The sequence below is a fragment of the Labrus mixtus genome, chromosome 11 (assembly GCF_963584025.1).
Source record: "Labrus mixtus chromosome 11, fLabMix1.1, whole genome shotgun sequence".
NCBI classification, from domain to species: domain Eukaryota; kingdom Metazoa; phylum Chordata; class Actinopteri; order Labriformes; family Labridae; genus Labrus; species Labrus mixtus.
Window position 1 is genome coordinate 14,407,922 of NC_083622.1, and position 19,719 is coordinate 14,427,640.

The following is a 19,719-nucleotide window of genomic DNA, read 5'->3' on the forward strand; positions in this document are numbered from 1 at the left end:
AATTAAATTGCAGTTCCAAGTGCTTAACAAGAGTGCAGAAAAGTTATTGACGAAAAGTAGTTTATAAAATCATTGCTAAAATCATTGAGAGACCAATGAACACCAATAAGAATTAAAAATAAAATATATGTATAAAAATAAAATACGACACATAAAAGCAACAGGATATTAAAATAAAAACACAAGAGGAAAATATTTAAAATTGTAGTAGGATAAAAAGACAATACAGTAATGTTAAGATTTGAATTGATATAAAACACTATATACTGAGTTTTAAGACTGCGGTGGTAATGCATTGTTTCGGCCACTAGGGGTCGTCGTTTCACCGTCTCCACCCTCCAGTTTGCCCTCCTGCCTGTCTGTCTGACTGCCAGACACAGAAATGTTGGCAGAACACCCCCTCCTCACCGAGTCAGGGAAAAAAATGGCGGACAAGCGCTAAATCCACATCAGAAACAAACAAACACGTTACTAAGCAAGGTAAACATCCTCGGATACGCCGAGCAACGTCTTCTTTCAGGCTAGACTTCAGTGTTACGCCCTCATTACCAGCAGCTAGCCTCAGCGTGCTGGTATTGCTCCCCCGTTTTTTTTGCTAATGCTAATATTTATAAATCAGATCATACGAGCTAGCGAGCCGCCTAGCATGCTAAACTAGCATCCTGGGCAGTGGGCATGTCTCCTGTGTAGCCGTGCGTAGCATAGCATGCTGGAGGAGCTGGCTGCACTGTGCACGTCTCATCTCCATTCATCTCGCCTGTTTTACAGCGTGTAACGATGCAGCCACTGCAGTGTTAACTCCCGGGTAGCATGATTAGTGATGCTGTCACGTTAATAAGCAGCTAGCGCGTATGCAAATGTAGCACAGGAGAGGGCGGGGGGGGTCCCATGTGTTGGCTTTTGTGTTTTGAATGGAGCGCAACATGTTTCTGCAACTTGAGACGTGATCATTTGGATGTAAATGGACGAAATGTTCTGTGTCAGTGTCAGACAAGAAGAGGTGGTAGTTCTGTTTTTTTTAACACTCACCTGACCGGTGTTATCAGCAGCAGGAGGAGGAGGAGGGTGTTAGTACCTGCTGACCTCTCATATGTCTGTCCTCCTGTCACTGTCGGGAAAAAAAAAAAAAAAAAAAAACAGGGAGCGGGGCCGCTTTAACTTGGACGCCACCCCCCCTTGGCGGAGGAAAAAGGCGCACTTCCATTGAAAAGAAAATCATCCGGGGAGGAGAAACGCTGCTAAACGGGGATGAAGTTTTAAGGTAGGTGTTTTAACAGTGTCTTATCTAAGTAAGTTTACATGTATTCACGTAAGCTCTTGTTATAAAGCGGACGTTTTTCAAAATATTTGGCAGACCTACTGTGTCAGTATCAACTTGTTTGTTATACCATGTTTAGCCATTCTCATGTGAAAGAGTGTTTGTATTTGTGTTGTGTCTAAAGAAGGTCACAGTGAAGCACTTGTGTACATCACTGTGACCTGTTGACCTGTTTGTTGTGTCTGGCTGGTAAAGTTGGTCAGCCCCAGTGTCTGGGGGGGTAACAGACATAAAACCTGTGTTGGTGGGGGATGGGGGGGGGGGGGGACTTTTGTCCACTATCTGATCATTAGAGCATATATAGTCATTTAAACACATAAAGGGCATTTCTTATTTTCAGAAGGCAAACACTATATACTCTTAAATTAATGAATTGGAGTAATTATGTTAGGTTGTAGGGGATTTTCAATTGTACGTAACTGAATTGATTGACACCAAAAACATGTAAGAAAAGTGTTGATTAAACTCTTATGTGAAGTTTTGATTTTAAAAGTTAGTTTTGCTGTTATGTGTTTGACTTTGTATTGCAATAAATGTTTCGTCCCTTGCACTTATACCAAGTACTGTTTGTATAGCAAGTAGCTTTGATGTATTAGGATGGTCAAAGGAATCTTTAAAGGGTGAAACTTCAGATTAAATCCATATGTAGTACAATGTTGGTATGATCTAAGTCCCCTCTATTGAACTGGCCTATGGTAGCCTCCTATGATGACCTCCTGCCTGGAGAGCAGACCACTGAACTACAGAGACAGCAAGGGTAGCTTGATGGTTTCCCTTTGAAACACGGTACAAGTTACATGTTGTATCTCGATCAGTGGTCTGAATGCATAAAAGTATTTTGACTGCAATGTAAAATAATCTGATGAATTCACTTGTCAAAGCCATAACAAACATGATTTAAAAGTTTGTCTCCTTAGATCTCACAGTTGTGTGTAGTTCACAAATCTACATTTCATGGATCTTTTTCTCTTTAGAGTGGAGGCCACTGTTGTGTTGTGAGCTTGGTCTGTATTGTTGGAGCATGAGGAAACCCGTGCCTCAGAAAGGTAAGAATTGATTATTGACTATTTTGATATTATTACAAAACTTCTAATTTATGTGAAGAAATTAAGTAAAGACAATTGTAGCAGTTTGCAGCAGAAGCTAAAGGTTTATTCCTACCATGGGCTTTTTTCTTTTTCTGTGTGGGCAGATTTGTATACATTATCTTGTAATAGCCTTATTACCTTGTAATGAGTTTGGCAGGTATTGCAAGGTAGTGAGTGATGTGAAAATCACCTGTAGTTGAGCGCTAATTCTGTCTCTCTTGGCCCCTCCAGCTATAGAGTGGAAAGATGCCAGACGGATCAAGCATGCCCGGAGTGGACGGCCCTCCCGGGTGCCCTCACAGTATCAAGGTAAATAAGCCACATCAGCCGGTGATATATGAAGTGAGTTTGGGCAATTTCAGCTGGAAACAGTGCCCGAGGATTTGCCTCGGCTTGGCTTCATCCATCATCAAGATTAAGTCTGGCACAAAGGTTGATAATAGAATTCCACTTCTTTGTCTATTTGTGTTGGAGCTCACAAACCACGTCAGGTAAAACTGAATAAAAAAGGTTCATCAAACTTTCTACAAAAGGAAAAACACATCTGAACAATACTGTTGTACTCTCTAACTGTTGTGTTACTCGTCTTCTTTATCTTTAGGACATTTCAGCTGGGAGAAATACCTCAAAGAGACGGGTGCTACTGCCGCACCTTCTTCATGTTTCAGACAGGTGAGCATCACTGATGGCTCCCCTCTTGACTGTCCTTATCAAATCTATTTCTCTCTATCTCTTCTGTGGAGATCTGAATAGCCTGAGTCCTGCTTCTGCTCCCATTGTAGTGCTGCCTCTCTCAACATTTGTCCATTGTCACTATCTAGAGCATCACACCGCCACTTAATGAGTTTAAGGCGGGGATGAAGCTGGAGGCCCAGGACCCGCGGAACACCACATCCACCTGCATCGCCACAGTGGTGGGCCTGACGGGCTCGCGGCTGCGGCTGCGCTTGGACGGCTCCGACAACAAGAACGACTTCTGGCGCCTGGTGGACTCCTCGGAGATCCAGCCCATTGGCAACTGTGAGAAAAACGGAGGCATGCTTCAACCACCTCTCGGTAAGGACACACACAGACCAAATGAAGGCGATACTTTGAGTTTTCTTTTGTAATAACAGTATGTTTCTTAACTTTTCATTTTGAAGGGTTTTCATTATGCCCACCAGGTGTCAGTGACTGACAGCACAGAGTGTCAGTATGTCATGTTAATGCTTATAAATAACTGCCTGACTCAGCCTCCAACCCACAACATATCTGTATCGCATACCAATGAACACGCCAGAACTCTCATATTTGACTATTTAGACAGATCACACAAAGTGATGCTGAGGGTGGCCATATTTGTTTTTTTTTTCTGTTATTTATGTGTGAATAAGTGAAGTTTTCAAGTTTTACAGGAAGTCCTTTGTTAAATATACCAAACATTATTATGGGAAAAAAATTCCCTTTCTGAATTCTTAGAGCCAAAATAACAACTCAAATATTCTCCTTCTACAGTAAAATAAAAAGTAGGTTAACAGATATTTGGGGAGTTGGAGCCAGAGAGGAGTTTTTCTCCTGATAGTGAATGAATTAATTTGTCAAAGTTGTTACTGTAATAGTATTTCCAGGATTATTCTGCGTCCCTGTTTCATATTTTTAACAGAACCTTTTGGTGTCACAACAATTGGCTTCTTCTTCTTCAGGTTTCCGTCTCAATGCATCGTCCTGGCCCATGTTTCTTCTAAAAACACTAAATGGAGCAGAGATGGCGCCCTCTCGCATCTTTCACAAGGTACCTGTACGAGGCTCACCAGCTCAGAACTTTATGAAAACCTATTAGCTGTATCATCAGAGAAGAAGGTATCATGTTTTCTTTTACAAGTCTTACTTTTACGACTTGTTAATACTGGCTTTGTTTGATTAGTTTACTCTGTAAAAATATCATGCACAGAGAACTTCGTACTTGACCCCCGTTTCTTTCCTCTCCATGTTCCCCAGCAGGAGCCCCCTGCTCCGGAGCAGAACTCTTTCCAGGTAGGCATGAAGCTGGAGGCAGTGGACCGTAAGAATCCCCACTTTATCTGCCCGGCCACAGTGGGTGCCCTGCGTGGTGTCGAGGTGCTGGTCACCTTTGACGGCTGGCGTGGAGCTTTTGACTACTACTGCCGGTACGACTCGCGGGACATCTTCCCCGTGGGCTGGTGCACGCTAACTGGAGACAATCTTCAGCCGCCTGGAACCAAAGGTCAGCACCTAACATAAGGGAGGACGTGTTGTGAAAAAGGTTGCTTGTCTTTTTAAAAGTTCATCCAAAGGACCATCTAATATCATTGCACTTACTTTAGCTGCTCTATGCCTCAGTATAAGTGCTCACTGCTTTTTAGAAACGTTTCTGGAAACGTCCTCCCCTCAGATGTCAGATTTTTATGGAGGCTGTGTCTATGCATTTTTATAACTTTCCAAAAACAGTTATCTGACATTCACTCCCACATCATGCAGTGTTTTGCCGGCTGAGTAGAGTTGAGATAGGAGTCAACTTTTCCTTTGAACATTTGAACACCATACCTTCCAGGAGAGACTGTCGACTATGTGTGGCCTTGCCCCCCTATCTAAATGATACCTGAGAGAATCAGTTTTCTCCTGATTCATCACTTCAGTACTAACCTTCTAAACCTTCTGGGGGGCTGGGTGGAGCATGCAGGAGAAAGAGGTGGGTGGGTTAATATCACTAAACTTGTACAAGTATGTTTCACAGTACAAACACAGTAGTAGATGACATGGTACTGGCAGCTCAGGCTAGCAGTTAGGAGTCATAAGCAGTAAACCACGACTCAACGCGACTTCAATGTATGAAATATTATATTCAAGTGGTAGTTATCAAGGTTGAATGCATGAAGTTCACTGTGACTGACTGAGTGTGACTTTATCATCTTCATAAGGGAAGTCATAATACATGCCCTGCTTATGTGGGACATCAATACACTGTAAAGATGCTGCTTTTATTCAGTGCTCTCACTCTTGTTTTGCATCGTTTCTGGTAATCGGGACCCCTTTCTACAGCAGATCCAGTACACAACAAGCGTGCTCGTGGTAGAAGATTTTACAGTTCTGCTTTAAAATCAAAGATCTGATGCATGAGGGGTTTTTTTTTAAACTGTGACGATCAGATTTAATCGATATATTCTGCTTTGGTTTGTGATGACATTGCAGTGTGATCTGAGTTCATTATCCGCCTGAAGGCATCACGAGAAACAGATGATCAAATCATCACCACACGTTGGCTCACTTTAACTCGAGACCAGTTGTTTTCCATACATGTGCAAAACAATCTGGGTGATCCGTTGACCACAATCTGTACAGTCGTTGTGTTTCTATTTAGTAAACATTTTCTGTATCGGGTGGAGATTTCTGGAAGTTTTAGCCTTGTTAACATTCTCAACATGTTGAAAAAAAACACTTTTTTAAACCTAAAACTTTAAACCAGTTCAGGCGATTTATTTTAGAAACAACAACAGGAAAAGGAGGATATGAGGGTTATCATTCACAAGGTCAAACGTACTCATCTGTTTAGAATGCACAGAAAGAGTGGAAAAGGAAAGGAGGGAAGTGGGGAGGCAGGACATGTCTTTGTAGCCTTGCTAGTGTGTTTTATGAAGGCCTGGCATGAACCCAGTTGGCAGAGTTGGGGCCATGACGCGTTTGAAAGGAGCCAGGGTGCCCCTCCACAGGCCTCTCGCTGGCACCCGGACTTACAGTCTGATCAGACACATCGGAGGGAATGAGTTAAGTGAGGGGACAGAAGCGAGGAGAAAAGACAGACATATGCCGTTAAAGGATTGGATTGTTTACATTGTCAGCAGATGGTGGGAGGGGAGAGGAGGAGACGGGAGGAAAAAGGAGGAGCAACGCAGGGGAAGAGTGGTAGAGGAGGACAGGGCAGGAAGAGAGGGTGAATCTGAGGACAGCTGTGCAGACAATCACCACTTTTGACTTTTTGTTTGGACAAGAGAGGTGAGTAAAAGATGAACAAAGTTACAGACATGCAGCCGGAGCGATGGATTCAAAGCTCTTATGAAGTTATCTTCCTGTAATATGAAGCGAGCTGTATGTGGTGGTTTTGTGAACTCGATGAACTCAGTGCACTCAGGGCAGAGGGGAAAAAATAATGGTTGCTTGTTGTGCGTTTGTTTGGCTGTTTTAACAAGTGCTGCCATTGATCAGTGAGCATGTAACCTCGAGCTCTTTAAACCTTTTAAACATATTATCTAGGAATCGTCCGGCCTGTGGACGATCAATCAGTTGTCTTGTTTTCCTGGATTCACAGTCTGAAAAGTAGCTGTTGCCTGCAGACTGAGCTTTGCATTGATTTTGTACGTCTGTGTGAAAGTGTGTTTAATAAATACTGCCCCACGGGCCACAACCTGTGTTAATGAACGTGGTTGCTCCTCTTGTAAATCTGCCCTCGGCTGATCCCAGATGAATACCAGTGCTTTTCAGTTTGTGCACCGTGTGTGTGTGTGTGTGCACAGGATTGCAGGTGCATGTGTGAAGCCAGCTATCCTGCCCTATACTGTGCGGTTGTTTTTCCATGCACACTTATAAAGCTTTGCCAGCTGCTTTGGCTTCTACAGCTAAGTTAAGCACCTTACTTATTTAGTTTTTTTTTTATGTATTTAAAACTAGCCCTGCTCTAAATGCTTTCACGTGCACATTCCCTCAGTGGTTCATGTGATTCCTGAAACACTTTTCTCTTAAAAGATAGGGAAGGCGTGTGTTTTCCTGGACGGGAGTGTGAGGGATAAATTTGAAGGCAGTCTCACAGCTGTCAGCAGCTTGCTTCTTTATTAGGGTTTATTCTCCGGGCCTTTTTAAGGTGTTGTTCACACATATCTGCCAGCAGGGACATGAAGGTAGAGCAAAACGAAAATGAGCTCTGATTTCTTCAGTCTTCTCTTTTCAAACAGTTTCTTCAACACCAGGCTGATACTTTTCAGAACTTTTTTTGTCTCTTCTTCATCTTTTGCTGGCTCAGTCACAGTTTATGTAGGTAATGCCTGCACTGTTACGGTGCTTCATTTGCATATTGCCATTCTAATATATTTTTCTTGCTTATATTTGTGTTAAACCGACTTGCAGATAGTTGTTTTACAAGTAAGTTCTATGAGTGAGTTTTGTCGGCTGTTTTTGCAAAATGAACGATGCTTGGAGATCAACAAACAGCAGCAACATGGCTGTGAATTAGATCAGCAGACTTTGGGGGATGGGATAGATCGCCTTGATAACTTGTGCTGAAAACACCTAAACTCTGAAGCAAGTTGTGTTTGGGATAAGAGATCAACCAGTTGGGAACTCGGCCTACTGACCAATCAGATCTCTTGATCACAGAGGTCTGTGAGCTGATGGTGAGAGACTGACAAACACTTTGTCTTTCCTGTATGTTTTTTCCTTGTGAAAATTATGACTGTGAAAGATTTCACAAATGCAGTACAGTTATCATCCTAACAGAGACTAAATAAAGCACTCAAGTATTTTACTTTATGAACTGAAAAGTGCTTTTAACTTATTTATTATCGACATACTGCTACCGTTTGGGGTTAAAGCTGGAACATACTTAAACTGTCCGACACTCCAGATTTGAGAATATAATTCATTTAAGGAAATAAATGTGACTTATATTCAGATTTATTGTGCACTAATGATAGTAATAAAGTGACATTATAAGCCTTGATCTGCACACTCACACAGTCCGTGACATGTTGAGGCAAGACTGAGGCAAGATGGCTGCCGTGGTGTGAGTGTCTCTAACAAGCTGCAGTCTGCTGGCTCAAACATTTCTGTATTGAGGTCCTTCTGAGACATATTTGCAACTTAAATGTCTTGACAACAATCACAGCAACTTGTGATATCTCTGAAACCTGATCAGGAGCAACTTTTTTCACCAAACTCACAAGACAAACAATCTACTCACTGTGAGAGGTAATGGAGACAGGCCTCACAATGGCTCAAGAACCTATCTCCCTTCAAACTATCTGGGAAGGGATGCAGCAAATGATATCACACATGGATTTAAAACTTGAAACTATTAAAGTCAGCCTTAACAAAATAGAAAGCTCTGTATCCACACTCGGAGAGCAAGTCACGGAGCTTGAGCACAGAGTTGGCTCTAACGAGGATGATGTACAGGACGATCTGAAGACGCTGAGAACCGAAGCCGTGCTTCCAACCTACGTTTCATCTCTATCCCTGAAAAGTCTGAGAAAGTCGGGATATGCTTCGATTCATTCATTCATGAATCGCCTGATACCGCAGCTTCTTGGAGAAGCTAATTTCCCTACTCCTCCTGTCATCGAGCGCTGTCATTGCTCCCCGTCCTTCATCCAACAACAAAACTCTGAGCCGGGCCAAGGCCGATCCTGGTCAAACTTCTCCATTTCCAGGACAAGCTGAAGATCATGAAGCTCTCCAGGGAAAAGAGAGAGCTTGTGTACAATGGAACTTGAGTGCATATCTACCCGGACTTCAGTGCTGCTCTTGTCCAGAAACGCCGACAGTTTGATACGATTAAGAAAAGGCTGCGGGACCTGGACTTCAAATACTCCATGATTTTCCCCTGCTCGCTGAAAGTGTTCCATGATGGTAAGACAAAACTTTTTTGCTCCCCCGAAGAGGCTGACGCTTTCTTCTGCGAGGCTAACTCCCCATAGCATGAATGCTAACCTAAACACTTCTCTCTGACAGACGCCTTTTGCTCTCTCCCGATCTTCTATACTCTCAGTATATTATTCATCTGGCCTGAACGATATGCTGACTGATTTGGTTTCCTATTACTTTAATGCCTGTATTTGTGTTCCGTTTATGCAACAACTTTTAAAGTTGTCAACAAGTTGATACCTGCTTACCAACTCCTGCTGTCAAAAGCATGACTAGTTTGTTTGCTGTAAACATTGTCGCAAACTCAACACACTGAGTTGCAGCTGTCGCAATAGTTCTACTTGTAGAAGCAGTTTCTCTTTACCAAAAATATTACCTGTCGAAGTATAACATGCAATTAATGAACTAAAGGATGACTGTGGAACTGGACCAGATGACATTGAGACTAAATTTATTAAGTTAGCTGCTCATATCTTGATGTACCCACTTTGCGACCTATTTAACCTTTCTATATCAACTTGTACTCTCCCTTCCACTTGGAAATGTGCCATAGTCACTCCAGTTCATAAGGGAGGCGACCCTCGCGACACTAACAATTACCGCCCAATATCAATTATAAATTCTTTAGCTAAAATCTTCGAGAAACTCATTTTCAATCAACTATCCCACTATGTTAACATCTTTAACATTTTGTCTCCATGCCAGTCTGGCTTCTTCCTAACCTAACTTCTCAACATCTACAGCTCTTTTTACAAACAATGTTTTTTCTGCATCTGAAAACGGCAAACTCACTGGTGCAATCTTTCTCGACCTAACCAAGGCCTTCGACATTGTTGACCACTATTTACTTCTGGACAAACTTAATTCTATTGGTGTAACTCGAAATACTCTACTTTGGTTCAACTCCTACCTTCGTAACAGACGCCAGTGTGTTAGCTTTAACGGAAACTTATCAAATTACCTGACTGTCGAGAAGGGTGTGCCACAAGGCTCACGCCTGGGACCACTCCTTTTCTTCATCTTCATTAACGATCTTCCCAAAATTTGCTCAGACTGTCAAATATACTTATATGCTGACGACACCGTAATCTATACATCCAATGCTAATAGATCCTCAATTGAAAGATCATTACAAAGTGAGTTTGCCCTTGTTCAAAACTGGTTTACCACCAACAAACTATCACTAAACAAAAATAAATCATGTTGCTTGGTACTAGACAAGGCCTTGGAGAAACTCCAGATCTGACCATTTCTTTTAATGATAGATCATCCCTTGAACTTGTCTCCTCTTTTAAATACCTGGGTCTCTGGATTGATCCTGCTCTGTCTTTTAAACAACATATTGAATCCATTACAAACAAATTAAGTCGCAACCTAGGTATTCTCTATCGCTCTATAAATTGCTTTACTTTACTGATGAGGAAAATAATTGTTATGCAATTGTTATTACCAATACTGGATTATGGCGACATTGTTTATCAGAGTACATTTGAAACACATCTTCAACCTCTTAATGTTATTTACAATAGCCTCTGCAGATTTGTTTTAAGGTGTCCCTACCGAACTCATCACTGCTCCATGTACCAAACTTTGAACTGGTTACCCCTGACTGCAAGAAGACATTACCATTGGCTCCAATGTATTTTCAAATCTATCCACTTCAATGTTCCCTTTTGTTTAAAACAACATTTAACACCACACAATTCCACATATTCTTTAAGACATCCTTTTTTTCTTGTTCCCAAAACCAATAAAGAAATCGGCAGACGAGCATTTAACTACAAAGCTCCCTCTGACTGGAACAATCTACCTATAAACATCAGAACAATAAATTCACTACACATTTTTAAGAAATCACTGCTACCTTTTCTCACAAATCATGTTGCTGCTTCTAATGGTAATGTATTCTTAGCCCTCTAATATCTTGATTACATACAGTATGTCATTATGTGCATCTACCTCTGATGACTTTGTGCGGGTGCTGTGGCTTTGCGGGAGGGATACGTGGGCGGATGGGTGTTCGAGAGCCTTTATGTTTATGTGTGTATTTTGTGCTTGACTGTCTGTATCACACTGTACTGTTGTGTTTTTGTTTTTGTGTTGGACCCCCTCGAAAACGAGATGGTTCATCTCAAGGGGCAATCCATCAAATAAACAGAATTTCTCACAATGTTTGTTGTAACTGCAGCTGTGTTGATTTGTGCCTGAATTATGTTTTGAATTTCTTCATATATTTTTGATATCATATTTTGCGCTGAGTTTGTAAAGTATGGCGGTCTGCTGATGGCAGAATCATTCATTCATGATAATGATATAGGCTATATAAAACAAAGTGATGGGGACTAAATCAAGGAAGTCATGTGGCTGTTGTTTAATGAAATACAAATTATCAGTGCTTTGGGTTCCAAAAATACATTTGTTTTCTCCTCATTTGAAGAGAGAAGTTTGAAGAGATTCCTTCAAACCTTATGCCAAATACAAATCCCAAGCGCTCAGTGACAAATCTGTTTTTTTCTCTGTGAATGAACCTTGATTGTCGGTGGTGTTTTGATGTTATACCACGAGTAAGAGCATATGAAATACGTTTTAAGAAATCCTCTGGGTTCATTTTAAAGTTCTACAAATGAGCAGTCATATGTAGCAACCCGTCACAGCCCCTGACCCTCTGTCCTCCTTTCACCTGTTCACACTCTCGCTGTGAAGCACACTTCAGTTTTTAAAGATGTACAGAGGGGGGGTCCTAAGGCGTATAAGTGGGGAGGATGGTTCAACTGAGGGAAAGTGTTTCACTGCTGGGACTGATTGACTCCTCTGCTGCTGTGCTGCTGCAAGAAGCTGAACCTCGGGTGCTTTAAGCAGTCGGGATTTAGTTCTGCAGCGAATGACCTGAAGGGTTGTTTAACTTTAAAAAAAAAACTTGGATGCAACATAAAGAAAAAGGAGGGGACGAGACTTTCTGTTTACCATTTGAGAACAGTATTTATGTGTGTGTGTGTGTGTGTGTGTGTGTGTGTGTTTGTGTGTGTTTGTGTGTGTGTTATATAACTTTCCTCTCGGTGGTTTGGAGTCAATCAGGGACATTACAGCCTACAGCACAAAGGATTCTGGGATGTGAGTGCAGAGGGGTGCATGACTCATTCTGCTTTTTGTTGGTGTTACGTGAATGTTGCGTGGGGATTGAGTGGTGTGATTTATTTTGAATGAACTAATATCTTTTTGTCAGATCTTTCCCATCACGTAACACTTTCACGTAAAAGCTAGTCTACACCATTTATATCAAATGCTCCAATTGGTTTGGACACATTATTTAACCTCATGAATGCAAGTCATCATGACCAGTATCTGCTCTGACTGTACAGACATCATTATATTTCCATGAGCCTGTACCTTTAAGTCTTCATTAGTTCTTTTTTGCTCAAGTGTTATGCATATTTTCACTCAGTTCCCTTTTCCTTCTGTGTCTGTCCATCTTTGCCCCCCCCCCCCCCCCCCCCCCCCCCCCCCCCCCAGTAGTGTTGCCTAAGAGCCTCGGGGCACTAACAGACGGGAGTGTGGAGAGCCCAGCCATGCATCCTACCCCCACGGTGGGCAGACCTCCAGGTCAGAGAGGTCGCAAGCCAGGCCGCAGGAAAACCAAGGTGACAGGCCTGTGGGGCCAGAAGGGCTCAGCACTGGGACCACAGAGCATCCAGGCGGGCAAAGGCCTGGAGCCCATCAAGGTCCCCAAGAAGCGAGGGCCCAAGCCTGGCAGCAAGGTAGGAAAGGGGTGATGAAGCGAAATATGGACAGAAAGTTGTCTTTGATGGTATGGTCAGTTTACCTTAGTAGCTGAATACATATTTATGACATTTTTGTGTATTCACAATCTAGACAATACTACCTAATACTAATGGAATGAATAAGATTAGTTAAGTAAATCATACTGAACTGGCATCTCAAAAAGGCTGGAAAAAGGTGATGAGGTTCTTTTTAACCAGAAGCTTAAGTTGCATGTTAATACTTTTTACATGAACCCGGTATCATGACAAAGGCTCACATCATAAAAAAGTTGGCTCCACTTGACGCCTAATGTTTTCCTTTGTTTTGCAGTTGGGCTGGGCAAAGAGAGCAGGGTGGCTGGGAGATGCCATGGCTGGCCCAGGACGGCCTGTGACGGGACCAGCCCGGACCAGAGGCAGACTACCGGCTAACTGGGCACAGAGGATAGCTCTGCAGCAGGTCCAGACTCAGGCTGAACCTATCAAGATCCCAAAGAAAAGAGGGCCAAAGCCAGGCAGCAAGGTAGCCACTCTGTACTTAGAAATGAACACAGGCAACACTGAACTGCAGGATTTCAAATAAAACATTTTGCCACGTGAGGTATCTTATCAGCCAATTACTTTATAGAACATGTTTTACATCACCTGTCACAGGAGCCTTTAAGTCATTGTCTTTTTTCCTTTGACAAAGTATTGAGCCCACAAAAGGCCTATCAGCTACTCATTGTTTTGCATGATACAGTATATATTTGCTCAGCTTCATCTGCTCTTCTCTCTGTGTTACTACCTTTCTCACTAGTATTGGAGGGACCACAGCTTAGGAGAAAATGTTTGGAATACAAAGAAAATGAAAAAGTGTAACCTCTAACGTACGGGAGTTAAATCTATGAGTGAATGCCGTTGAGTTTGTCCGTGTTTCTCACACAATGCAGATTGAGCAGCTTTTTTGTTTCAAAGGCAACAACAGGTAAAGAAGCCCTGTGGTTGTCCACGAGTAATTTTGGCAGCTTTAGTTTGTATGCTGGCAAAGCAGGTAGCCGCACTCACTCACCCAGTCTCAATAATGTTCTGAAGAGAGCTGAATGGAAACACTTGGCAGAGACATGCAAGCTGCTTTTGTTCTGTGTTTTAACTTTATCGTCCCTGACTGGGAGTTTGTTTTTACTGCCAGGGAAAAAACATAGAAAAAAATGCAGAATGTTAAACACACTGTAGCTCTGACAGGACAGCACACTTGTTCAAGGAGTTCAAATTTAAACATAATGACTAAATGCAAGGTGAACACTAACACTCAACACCATATGTTGGACCTTTTATTGAAAAAGTTAAAAGACCAACGCTGTCCTGAATCTCTACATATGTGTGTTTTGTATCCAGAGGAAACCTCGTGTGGTACCTAATCCAGTCCCCACGTCTCCCACCAGCAGCACTCCAGAGCCCGACACCAGCACTGTGCCTCTGGACAACGCCACCATCCCCAACTCTGCACTACAGGCTCCCACAGGTGCAATACCACACAGACACGGACAATACTGCATGTTATTATTGAAGGATAAACCTCTCCTGGATGTTCAGTCCATGTTTAAGAATGTGGCTCATTCTGTCACATGAATACAGTGTGGCATCAATAAGGAAAGAGACAAAATGTGTGCAAAGTGTCTACTACAGTAATGCGTTATAATTCTATTTTTATTCAATCAGATAAGTCATTTGACCCTCTGTTTAACTCCTTTGTCTGTTGTTTGTCCCCTAGTTTGCGTGTATCTAAATAAGTACGGCAAGGTGGGACCCCATTTGGACCAGCGGCGTATCCAGAAGCTCCCAGACCACTTTGGACCAGGCCGGGCCTCTTCGGTGCTTCAGCAGTGTGTTCAGGCCTGTGTGGACTCCGCGCACAATCAGGGCACGGTCTTCTCCTGCCTCAAGTCTGGACAAGGAGGTGAAGTCATTTCAGGTAAGAATATGATTATTTTTCTTTTAGTGTTCTCCCGGTCACTCTCCTCTAGTGTGTAGTTTTTTTTTGTTTTTAAGGTTAGTTACCCTCATTTCATCACACATGCAACAAGACTTCTCATTGAACAGATAATAATCCTCACTCCTTTCTTCCCGTTTGTCCTCCATAGCTTTCTTTGACCAGCAGCAGCGCACTCTGACTCTGCCCACAGTCAGCAGTGTCACCTACGTGCTCCGCTTCCTGGAGAAACTGTGTCACAACCTCCACTGTGATCCTCTGTTTGGCAGCCAGCCTGTAGCCAGAGGAGGCCTGCACTACGACACTCACACTTACACTACAGGTCAGAGTTACACACTTCATATGTTTCTCAATGGGAATTATATATTCTGACACAGCTGGACAAAAAGAGCAACATAACTTCAACGTAGACAACTTCAAACCATCTCTCGAGAGTTTAGATGTTTTAAGAACAAGATAAACAAAAAAAGATGAGAGAACGTTTCATGCTTAGTTATTTATTTGAGTGGAGTAGAAAAGTTTGATGAAATGTGCTGTTCATGGCCAACCTGAAAGTAAAAAAACAAAAAAGGATTTGTATCATGTTGAAGGTTCAATTATAACCTCAGAGGATGCTTGGTGTGCTTTTCTTGTTATGCTATTTTGGTTGCCTTTGTTCATAGAGGTAGAGTTAGGTAGAGAACTTATTCCTCCTCTATGTGTTAGTTTCAGAGAAGCGAAATTTTGGAGACAGTCTGACAACGGGTCCCGGCCGAGGCACCAAGCGGTTCCTCCAGGACTACAACAGTCCCCTCCCTCAGAAACTTGCCAAAATCCCCCGACACTCCATTGATGGTATGTCACTTTATAGTTTCTTGTTTTTTATTCTTTTCTGCTCTGGATGTTATAAGGTGCCATTTGTACAAGTAAAAAATAATATATAAATAGGATGAGTAGAAAATGACAAAACATACCCTTCAGGTGGGTCACCAGGTCAATGTGAAGGCGAAATATTCTGTTTTTCTCTTAGTTTTATTTGTGTTGAACAATCAACTGAAAATCCACCTCAATCAAAGCATTTCACTGACTAAAAAAACCTTCCACTCCTTCCACTGTACCTGTTTGTATAAACAATGGCTCCCAGGCCTTAAAGCGGCACCACAGTTTATGTAAAGACATTTCACTCCAATAATCGAGTGCTCTAAGCTGTCCAGTAAATTCTTATAGAAAGCTATTAAAGCCGGCAGTAAAGGAGAAGAAGCTCTTGGCTCAGGAGTAAGCGGTGTTAAGTTCAGGGGCAGGAGTTTAATCATTTAATCATCTTTCAATTTCCTCCGCTTTTAATTAAGTTAATGGAATATTTGAAGAGATTTATGTTAAAGGGTAAGCTCCCCCTTTTAAAGGGCATCCCACTCGTGTAGAAGGACAGGACACAGAGTCAAAACACTGCAGGACTTCCTGAGAGTTAACACGTAGAATTAATTAAAATAAATGTTATTTGCATTTTTATACATGTTGCAGAATCATTTGTTTATTAATACATTCATTAATTTTAACCTTTAGTAATGTTTCTACAATGATGTGTTTATTTGATCTCACTGATTGAGTCTTCTGGTTTGTTCTGCTCCCAGCTCCGTCCTTCATGGAGAACAGTGTTGCCGTGTCAGAGCACTTAAAGAAGAGTCCTCTCTCTCCGAACTCTACAATACAAACTCCTGGCATGAGGTCGCCCTCCAAGCTGCTGCATCATAACAACTCCACAGGTAGGAGGAGACGCTGATACAGGAAACACTGTGTCTCTCTTCATTCACACAAAATCATTAAAATCATCAAAATGGTCAAAACTGTTTTTTTTCCCAGAAGATAAAAATCATACACAATGCATGTAGGGGGCGCTCCACAGTGTGCGACCCAGCAGCCTACCTGTCTACATGACTCAGTAGGCTGTGAAACTGAATTGTCCATCTGGTATTTTGGAGTCTGAATCTGAAGAAAATACTCAACATGACTCAATAACACAACACACAACAGCGCTATGAAACAATGAGTTGTCTGATTTTTTTCCACAGGCTTATGATTACAATGGGAACTATTGTTCCTTGATACATTTAGCATTGTTTGAATGAAGTTTTGTATTACAAGCTTCATTGTATTAAAGTCCCTGGTCAGTTAGTTGATAACAAAAAAAAAATCTCCAAGATTTTGAGTGTAATAAATGTCTGTAAAGTCACTTTCCTCTGATGATTGAGCTAACACTATGGTGGTCTAGCGTGTCACAGCCTGATTTTCAGTACTCCTTGTTATTTACTAACCAGGTTTTGAGTCCTTATTCTTGTGAAAAATCCTGGTCCTACACATAGTGTAGAACGAAGTAGTGTACTATATTTGTCAATCCCAGCTGAGCTGCTACGGCAAAACACAGGAAAGATGGGACGCTGATGGCCTAGCAGTTAGGTTGCGCCCCATGTACAGAGGATGTAGTCCTCCAAGAGGGCGGCTTGGGTTGGAGTCTGACTTGTGGCTCCTTTCCCAAATGTCATTCCTCACTCTCTCTCCTGATATCCACTCTGTCCACTGTCCTAACTAAATAAAGGAAAAAAGCACAAAAATTAAATCTAAAAAAAAAACAAAGGAAAGAGTATGGACTACAGACAATGAAACTTTAAGAAGACTTTTGAGATTACTAGTTCACATACATATAAGCACATTTAAAAAATGGATAAACAATCTTTTTTTTTAATGGATTTAATTTTGAGCTATTTCAATCTCAGGCAGTTTCCGGGAGAGCCCGAGGCCCAGCGGTCAGGACCCTAACCTGTGGACTGTGGAGGACGTTATGCAATATATCAGAGATATTGACCCTGTGCTGGCCCCACATGCTGACCTTTTCAGAAAACATGTATGTATTCTTTCATTATTGCAGAAAATAACTTAAAGTAACCCTTTTCTGTATTAGAAAATATCACGTCTTCTCCTCCCTTCCCACTTCTGCAGGAGATTGATGGCAAAGCACTGCTGTTGCTGCGAAGTGACATGATGATGAAATACATGGGTTTGAAGCTCGGGCCCGCCCTCAAACTCACCTTCCACATCGATAAGCTGAAACGTGCATGAGGAGGCTGGCCGACCAGCCTTCCAACGGGACTAAACACCAACCCCATCCCCCTTTTCTAGGATCAGTATATCATGCACTGCATAGCAGACATATTCTGACCATTTACATGTAGCAGCTTTCTATCAGAGCCCCGTATCTGGTACAACACACCCTCTCCTGACCTCATCCAATGAGGAATGTTTATTTTGTGTAGCACAATCCAGCCCTGAGGCAGCATGGGATACGTAGGATCACCCATCAACAGTCTTGCATTTCAGTATAACTTGAAAAGTAACACGTGGCCATTTCAACCGTTAAAAGGCATTTGAAGCCTGCTTATATTCTGTTACATTTAATCTGTACATTTCATATTTTCTACGTCATGAATTTATGGACTTTTTTCAACGGTTTATGTGGGATAAGTTAAAAGAAAGAACCCTTTGAAGGACAAAGAGCAGACACTAAATTAATTCCAGTTGCTGGGAATGTTCCTTCTTAATGTCTCTGTTTGAGGCAGCATTTTTTCAATGACAACATTCGATATAGGAGAAAGACTTTACAGTAAAAACACACTTTATCCTGACAATACTGCCATGAGGAAATCTGTTCTTTTCTCTCATTCTGGATGTTGTTTACAATGCCTTGTCTGTTCTATGTTATTTGTACTTTTTTAATTTTTATACTATATAAAAAGAGTTCTTACGTGGAGAGCCCTATCATACTAAACATTGTTCAATAAATATATAATAATTCAGCTGATGGTTGACCTGTTCTGTACTCTTCAGTTATGTATAAGAAAGTTATTTACAGTGTCTTTTGTTTACAGTCTGTTACCAGAAATGGTTTTGTTTATAAATCTGAATGAAGATGTTTAATCCTTTTTATTTATCCTACATTTTATATTGAGTCTATATATGTCACATGAAACATTTGAGATGCGTGTCATTTAAAATGTACTAAGTTAAAGGTGTCATAAGAACATGCATGCACCTCAATTTATAACATTATTGTTATTTAATTCACAAGTTTACCGCTGAAGAATACGTCCAGGCCCATTTACCTGTTGTTGTTTTCATTTGCAGCGGCTCACCAACAGAGGGCAGCACCGCCCTGTTTACCTGTGTGCACTGGCGTCTCCTTGCCATTTCTCCTTGGGCCTCACTATCATGCACTGCCATGGGTGGCCATATCTCCATCTGTTACAAACAGCATGATCATCTCAGTGATATTTTTACACCCACCTAAAGATAACTTCATGTGGCTGTTATTATTTTACAGCTCCCTTGTCAGCAATTCTCCTTTATTGCTGTGTAGTTATTCTGAATTATTTAAAGAAGATCTTTCCTTTTTTATGAGTACGTGGACCTATTGTTCACGCTGTTCCTTGTGAATATCGCTGTCATTTGCCTCTGTGAGTACATGAGTGGGCCATTAGACCTGTGGGCGACAGAGATACTTGTGTCTGCTGAAGCAAACTCAGCATAAGACAGAATCATGTAACCACATCCTTCAAGTGAAAACAGGAAAACATGGGGTTGAAAACAGTGACCAAACCCTCTGATTCTAACTGACATGGATGAGTATGAATGCACGCCTGTGTGTGTGTGTGTGTGTGAGAGAGCATATGACACATACACACAATCTGTGCTGTGTTTGTGTGTTCAGCTCAGGCACATGTGACAAGCTCAGGGCTCGTGGCTGATGCCTGTGCTTGTTGATGTGCTATAGTAGTCAAAGTGTTGTGCGTGAAGCCAGTGCTATTTATAGAAACAACAGCTCCTTGTGCTGCATATTGGGTTTGTGAGGCAAGTTTTTACTTTAGCTCCCAACACTACTGTGGGGATTTTTTTTTTTTTCTTCTGGGAGATTTCATTTCACAA

The 19,719-nt window shown here is 41.8% G+C and overlaps 1 protein-coding gene across 3 annotated transcripts; it reads left to right on the top strand.

Moving 5' to 3' along the window:
- The first annotated feature begins 358 nt into the window (after positions 1-358).
- On the top strand, positions 359-18,593 carry LOC132983750 (polycomb protein SCMH1). Of its 3 annotated transcripts, none has more exons than XM_061050194.1 (17): positions 359-480; positions 1,141-1,261; positions 2,293-2,364; positions 2,638-2,715; positions 3,008-3,078; positions 3,228-3,462; positions 4,089-4,177; positions 4,384-4,630; positions 12,547-12,791; positions 13,126-13,317; positions 14,172-14,298; positions 14,548-14,748; positions 14,918-15,088; positions 15,472-15,600; positions 16,377-16,508; positions 17,517-17,644; positions 17,740-18,593. In XM_061050194.1, the coding sequence occupies exons 3-17, from the start codon at positions 2,340-2,342 to the stop codon at positions 17,857-17,859; spliced, it is 2,190 nt and encodes a 729-aa protein (XP_060906177.1). In that variant the 5' UTR covers positions 359-480; positions 1,141-1,261; positions 2,293-2,339; the 3' UTR covers positions 17,860-18,593. The 3 variants fall into 3 exon arrangements, with proteins under 3 accessions (XP_060906177.1, XP_060906179.1, XP_060906178.1); XM_061050196.1 differs by having other exon boundaries at positions 14,918-15,055; XM_061050195.1 differs by having other exon boundaries at positions 12,550-12,791.
- Positions 18,594-19,719: the final 1,126 nt, after the last annotated feature.

Bases quoted from the DNA above. Each gene is read 5' to 3' on its own strand.
- LOC132983750 (XM_061050194.1), top strand. From the start codon at position 2,340: ATGAGGAAACCCGTGCCTCAGAAAG. The intron at 14,299-14,547 runs GTGCAATACCAC...TTTGTCCCCTAG, and splicing joins TGCACTACAGGCTCCCACAG to TTTGCGTGTATCTAAATAAG. The intron at 15,089-15,471 runs GTCAGAGTTACA...TCTATGTGTTAG, and splicing joins CACTCACACTTACACTACAG to TTTCAGAGAAGCGAAATTTT.